Here is a 7,405-nt window from a genome sequence, read left to right as displayed (position 1 = left end):
TCCTCTTTTCTCTGGCAGAAGGGAGGTAAAAGAACCATTATGAAATATGCCCAAAGAGTTCCCCATAACAAAATGAAATGCAAGAGAAAAAGGAATGATAAGGGGGAAAAAAGAGAAAATACCCAAGAATTGTGGGGCAATTTCTTAATACGGAATATATGTATAATTGGAATACTAGAAGGAGAAAAGAGAGAATGAAGCAAGACCACAAGAAATATTTGAAGGAAAAATGGCCAAGAATTTTCCAAAAAATAACAACAAACACCAAATCCAAGATCTAAGAAACGCAGAGAACACCAAACAGGACAATGTTTTGTTTTTTGTTTGTTTATTTGTTTTAATTCTACACCTAGAAAAAGAATATCAAATCAATTTTTAACTACTACTTAACTATTAATAATATTGAACTTTTTTTTTTTTTTTTTAAAGATTTTATTTATTTATGTGACAGAGAGACAGCCAGCGAGAGAGGGAACACAGCAGGGGGAGTGGGAGAGGAAGAAGCAGGCTCATAGCGGAAGAGCCTGATGTGGGACTCGATCCCGGATCGCCAGGATCACGCCCTGAGCCGAAGGCAGACGCTTTTTAACGACTGCGCTACCCAGGCGCCCCAATATTGAACTATTTTTAAGCAAACTGATTTGCTTAAAAAGGCAGCGAGGAATAAGATGAGAATAAAGTTGTGGTTTTAGAATAAAGGTTTTTGGGTTTTTTTTTTTTTTACAGTGATGAATTCTTTACAATCAGATGAAATTTTAGAATTATCTGTGATTTTTAAATCAACTTTCTCTATTTCTTTAAATAAAACCAAGGTAACCATGTTTAAAGTACACTAACCTGCATTCTAAAAATGATTCTTTCAGGGGGGCGCCTGGGTGGCACAGCGGTTAAGCGTCTGCCTTCGGCTCAGGGCGTGATCCCGGCGTGAAGGGATCGAGCCCCACATCAGGCTCCTCCGCTATGAGCCTGCTTCTTCCTCTCCCACTCACCCTGCTTGTGTTCCCTCTCTCGCTGGCTGTCTCTATCTCTGTTGAATAAATAAATAAAATCTTTAAAAAAAATAAAATAAAAAAAATAAAAATGATTCTTTCAAATCATAAGGAACAGAAGCCAGGATAAAATCAATCAATGGCTAGTTACAGATTTAGATAAATAAGTCACCAGGAATGAGCTGTTTCACGCTGACACATGCCTTTTTTCACATCCATATGACAATTACCCCTCACACAAAGTGCACAGCCAGGAACGACTGGAAGCTTAGACTGGGGGTCAATTCAGAGACTCAAGACTTGGCAAGGTGCGTGAGGGATCGCAGCGGGCAGAGCCAGCACCACGGCACTTGGTGAATAAAATAAACCCAATCTTTTAAAGGTTATGTGTTGTGGGATTCCATTTACATAACATTCATGAAATAACAAAATTGTAGAGATGGAGGACAAATCAACGGTTGCCAGGGGCTAGGTATGGACGGAGAAGGGTGTGAGTGAAAAGGATATTATAGACAGTGATTGGACAATTCTGCTTCTTTTTGCGGTGGAGGTTGTGTGAATCTATGTCATATAATTGTTTAGAACTATACACACACGCACACACAAAGAACTTTACACACAGAGACACAAGCACACACACGCAAGTAGTGCATGTAAAAACTGATGAAACCTAGTGAGTTCTATGGTTTTGTACCAATGTCAACCTTACAGTTTTGATCATTGTATTATAGTTACACAGGATGTTACCATAGGGGAAAACTGGCGGAAAGATAAGCATGACCTTCCAGTACACAGCTATTTTGTACCTTCCTATAATATATGTATTATAAATTATTTCAAAATCAAAAGATGTTTTGCCTGTGTTAAATGTGAAAAAAGATATCTGAAGACAAATGAAAAAAAAAGTAATAATTACAATAGGAAATATATATAACACTACAGGCTTGATGCCATTCTAAACACATTACATATAGTATATCATTTAATCCTTGCAAGAACTCTGTAATGTTTATAAAATAATCCTAATTTAGACATGAGAAAGTGAAAACAGAGAAATGTATGTGAAAAGTACTCAAATCCTAGCTTACAGTGAATTTTCTATGATGAAGCAATGGGAAAAGACAGAAGTTACATACACAGTTATTAATATACTTAAAAACGTTAAATACTTAAATCAGTTTATAAAGATGTTAAAAATAAAAGGCAAACATACTGGATAAATACTTAAATATGAGAATTTTAGTATTACTTTAAGTATTTAATTTAATTTAATTAATTTAATATTAATTTAAGTATTGAGAATTTTTACATATATTATTATGATACTTTTTAAAAATCATGAAAAGCGATAAGTACAACAGAGTTTTTAAGAGTTGAATGGGCAAAAGCAAAGGTGGCTAAAATCATCCAGGTGATTTAGTAGTTAAGAGCACAAACTTGACAAATAAAAAAGAAACAGGTTTGTTTCTGACTCTGACATTTTCCTTGTAGGGTTTCCATTTCCTCATCTGTAAGACCTATTTTACGAAATGCAAGTGAAAGTGATGTGAGGTAATGTACATAAAATGTTTAGCCTGGGAGCTGGAACATAAATACTAACAAATGGTAGTTATTACTACTTTGTAAGATGAGATATGGCTATCTAGTATATATTTAACCTCAAAACAGTTAAAAATACAAGTAAAAATTGCAGTATAATATTTTTGTCCTTTTGAATGGCAAAAAAAATTTGAAGAAAAATATTTAACGCCATTTTTAGCGCAGAGAGATATATTATGCATCCCTTCTGAGTACATTTTTATAGGATTCCATGAAAAAAATCTATTAAAATCTGCAATAGCATTTCTAGGACTCCATCCTGAAAATAAAAATTGAAACACAGGATTTATGTTCAAAGAAGTCTTGTTTATATAGTTAAAAACAGAAAACTCCAAATGTCCAATAATATTTAAAACGTCGGAAAAATACATGCAAAAAACAACGAATGTAAGGCAACCTACCAAAATGTTACCAGTGGTTTTCTCCTGACTGGGGATTTTCTTCTGTTGTTTTCCAGTTGTCTTACATTGAGTATTTGCATTTTATATTGAAAGATAATACCCACAAGTAATTTATCTAAACATATCTGGACTGTGTACTTAAACAGCAAATAGAATTGAGCCTTAAATTTGTAAATATATAGTCATAATGCTTTGCAAAAAGGGCCTAAAAAATAATGTTTTGTTAAATAAAATATAGTAAAACCCTGCAGTAAAATTCTATGTAGGCACAGTAATTGGTTATATAAATGCATATGTATCAGAAACAATGTCTACAGGTACTGCCAGAAAAGAAAAGTAGTTACAGACCATGTACATAGTACAATCAATATTTTATATCTGTATCATATAAGTATTTTTCAGGCAGATAAAAGAGTAGATCAAGCTATAGATACAGATGGAGGAAAAAATACAGACACAGACATAGATACAGATACAGATGTAGATATGTAAGTAGATAGATATAGATACATAACCATAGGGGACAAAATTTTAACAATAAAATTGCTTGGGGGCTGTACGCTTATGGGATTATGAGTTCCATTTCATGTTTGTTTGTTTTCATAATTTCTAATATTTTCTACAAGGGACATCAATTTTTAATTAAATACATATTTAAAAAAGAACCATGGACAACACACTATCTTCCTCCGAGAGGAAGTAACAACTAAGGAGCACACTGGGAGGAGCTGTGGTTGGAGAGAGTCACGGAGGAGACAAGATGAAGTGGGTGTGGAAGGAGGAATAGGAGTTTTCCACGAGCTGATGGAGGTTATCCCAAGGCAGAGCAGGGACATGGAAAGCGTGGCATGGTCTTGGAAAGGCGAGGCGTTAATGGCCTGGTGAGTCCAATGATCAGGTCTCTCAGAGGTGACACGGGCAGCGTCGCAGTAAAGGAGGGCAGGAGTCAGGTCGTTCAAGGCCTTGAATGCCCTGCTGAGGAGGGGATCACTGAAGAACTTGGCCTCACATTGAGATTGGAGGACTCCCTTCCTCAGCACCCCCCAGCACACATCAACCCCCAGAAACCACAGGAGGGACCAGTCTCCATTCCCTCAGTCTCCTCAGGGGTTGTCCTGCCAAACACAAAACACATGATTCATTTACATTCTCTTATTACAGACATGCATGTTGACAGGGTATAAATTATAATGTAATAGGAATAACTACCAAACTTAGGAATCACTGGTTCTAAGAATGTCATTAGCAAGAATGAGGCCATTAAGGAGTATATGATTGTTTAGAGACATCACAAGATGTCTTAGAGCTTGAGAAACTCACTGAGGAATAGCCGAACAAAATCCCAGGCCAGAGCACTGCTCTCACTTCATCTATTTCTAAAGATCACGCTAGAGTCGTTAAGGATATATGACTTCTGAAAATCAGTGCATCCTGTCCCAAGGTCTTTGTGGGAGCAGGCTTGCTCAGTCCAACGGGGCGCTGTGTCAGGTTGTTTTGACGACAGGGGAGTAAGTCCTGTAACCTCCCTGGTGAACTTGCCCCAGAGGCAGAACTCACTGAGCCATTTCTGAGTGTTTCAGTGGATCCCTCCCACCCACCACTTCCAGAGACCACCTCACAGATGGCTAGGGATTCTGAAAACTTAGTTCTTAAAGCAAAGTGATTTCTGCTTTGTAAACAACACGTGAACCACCTGCTCCCGGATTTGCTTGGTCTGGATCCCATAAATGACAGGATTGAGCATAGGTGGGGCAAGCATGCAAACGTTAGCCAACAAGATGTGGGTATGAGGAGGAATGTGGCGTCCAAACCGCTGAGTAAGGATTGTGAAGATTCCAGGCCCATAAAAGAGGACGATGACACAGATGTGGGAGCCACACGTGTTAAGAGCTTTGTGGCGAGCATCTCGAGAAGGCATGTGGAAGACAGCGCAGAGAATCAGCACATAGGAAACTAAAATTAACACAACATCTAAAACCACCGTTAACATTAGGATGGAAAATCCATACCAGATGTTCACTCGAATGTCGTTACAAGCATATTTGGCCAAGCCAATGTGTTCACAAAAGGTGTGTGGAATGACATTATTGTGGCAGAAAGTCAATCTTTTCAAAAGAAATATTATGGGGAAAATTGTACCATAACTTCTCAGGAAGATGGTCACACCGATTTTCCCGATCAGAGCATGTGTAAGAATAGCGGTGTATCTCAGTGGGTAGCATATGGCAATGAAGCGGTCAAACGCCATCACCAGCAAGACCCCTGACTCAGAGATGAAGGTGGTATGAATAAAGAAGAGCTGAGTGATGCAGCGATCCAGGGAGATCTCCCCAGCACGGAACCAGAAGATGGCCAAGGCCTGAGGTACTGTGCAGGTGGAGAGGACAAGGTCTGCCGCGGCCAGCATGCAGAGGAAGAGGTACATGGGTTCACGGAGGCTGCGCTTGGTGAGGATAATGCAGACGAGCAGGCTGTTCCCAAGCAGGGCGATGACATAGGAAATGAAGAAGGGGATGGAAATCCACACGTGCTGGTCTTCTAGCCCGGGGATGCCCAGTAAGCGGAAGACCGTGTGGCTGACAGCTGTGTGGTTTAATGTAGTCATGCCTGGAGCAGATGACCTGGGATCTTACTTTCTGTTGACAAAGAGATGAAAATACACATTCTTAAAAAAAAAAAAAAAGATTGTATTTATTTATTTGAGAGAGAGACAGTGAGTAAGCATGAGCAGGGGGAGGGGCAAAGGGAAAGGGAAAAGCAGACTCCCCACCTAGCAGGAAGCCTGGGCTCAATCCCAGGACCCTGAGATCATGACCTGAGCCAAAGGCAGATGCTTAACCAACTGAGCCACTCAGGTGCCCAGAAAATACATATTCTTTTTAATATATTCTTAAGAGAAATTATTCTAAAATTCTTTGTGAATATTAGAGCTTTGGCATATCTACTCTTTTCATTTTCACAGAACATGCAAATAGAAAATATGCAAAGATGAAGGGTATGGTCTGGGCCTCAATGAGTGACAGCCAATTATACTCATCATCAACGTCAGAAACATTATTGTATGTATTTCACTTTCAAACAGAGGATTATACATAAACAGAGAAACTCATTATGCATGAATAGGAAGGGTGTAAAAGATACTTGAAATTGACTAATTCATCAGAAGGGAGACAGCATAAGAAAAGGTGAATATGGTGATCAATGCACAGTATGTTCATGAAACATTTCTAGGGTGAAACAAACATAGGGTGACAGGTGCATAGGGAGTGCTTGAGAAGCAGGGAGGGGTGCACAGGCAGTGAAGAGCCTCGATCACAACTTCATACTTAGACCTCACCCTTTACACAGGGGGGCAGCCATCACCTGTCTTGAAGATTTATTAGGACAGTAATTGACTGAGAAACTAGATGCTGAAAGGTAAGTTGTGTTCTAGGAATAGAATGGATCTGAATGTAATACAGTCACAGAGGAATTACACTAAAACCAATCACTCTTTTATGCCAGGGATTGTAGTATCCACATTGCATGTGGCATTTTGTATATTCTCCACGTAGAGGGCAGACCCCCACTCTAGTAAGTGGATATTTTCATTGTCTCCATTTCACGCCTAAAGAGAGACTCAAAGAATATGAATCACTTGCCAAATTTCACAATAATTGATGGAATGAGTTTGCAATCTCTCTGACTTCACAACATACACTTTTCTCATCTGTGAAGATAATCAAGAGAACTTTAGGAGGTAACAGTCGGGCTTGTGTGTCTTGTGTTTACACCTTGGGGAGCTAACCTTAGACATGACTGAAATTGGGGTGCCAGCCTGGCTCAGTTGGTGGATCATTCGACTTTTGATCTTGAGGTTGTAGGTTTGAGCCCCATGTTGGGTGTAGAGATTACAAATTTAAAAAGAATTTAAAAATAAAAAGAAATGACTGAAAGTTGGAGGAAAAAAAGGAATTATTTCTGGGGAAGTGTGTGCAGTCCTTGATACTTGGAAGATTTTTCTGATAGAAACTAACATGTAATTTTACCATTTGCTTCCTAGCAGACTTTCCTTCATTCATTAGTTTAACCATTCAGGAAGCTTATTTGGAGCATGGGCTATTTTGCAGGCATCCGTCCTAACTGGGCTTATGGATTGAGAGAGGGGTGGGTATGCAAATAGATGGGGTTAGTAAAATGTTCCAGGTGTAGCTCAGAGGGCACCTCCTGAGAAGACAGCCATATCTAATCCTGTTTTCACCAGAAAGAAGAAGAAATGGAGGCAATAATAAAATACCTTCTTCACGGGTTTCTGATGATACTAGATGAAGGGGTATCTTAAAATGTTTAACTCAGGGGCTAAGATAAATCTTATGCTTCCACTCCAGCTCCTTCTCTTGGAACCTTGATTTTTCTTTTGGGGAAGGAAAATAGGCT

At 38.9% G+C, this 7,405-nt stretch overlaps 1 protein-coding gene across 1 annotated transcript; it reads right to left on the bottom strand.

Annotated features, from left to right (window-relative positions):
• Positions 1-4,631: 4,631 nt before the first annotated feature.
• LOC113248268 (olfactory receptor 52B4-like) lies at positions 4,632-5,594 on the bottom strand. The gene has a single exon (XM_026489634.2). The coding sequence runs from the start codon at positions 5,592-5,594 to the stop codon at positions 4,632-4,634; it is 963 nt and encodes a 320-aa protein (XP_026345419.1).
• Between the last annotated feature and the right edge of the window lie 1,811 nt (positions 5,595-7,405).

The sequence above is a fragment of the Ursus arctos genome, unplaced genomic scaffold, assembly GCF_023065955.2.
Source record: "Ursus arctos isolate Adak ecotype North America unplaced genomic scaffold, UrsArc2.0 scaffold_22, whole genome shotgun sequence".
In the NCBI taxonomy this organism is placed as follows: Eukaryota; Metazoa; Chordata; class Mammalia; order Carnivora; family Ursidae; genus Ursus; species Ursus arctos.
This window is presented reverse-complemented; position numbering and strand designations above follow the sequence as displayed.

What these genes read in the sequence shown, in the direction of transcription:
- LOC113248268 (XM_026489634.2), bottom strand. Translation starts at nt 5,594, where the DNA reads ATGACTACATTAAACCACACAGCTGTCAGCCACACGGTCTTCCGCTTA.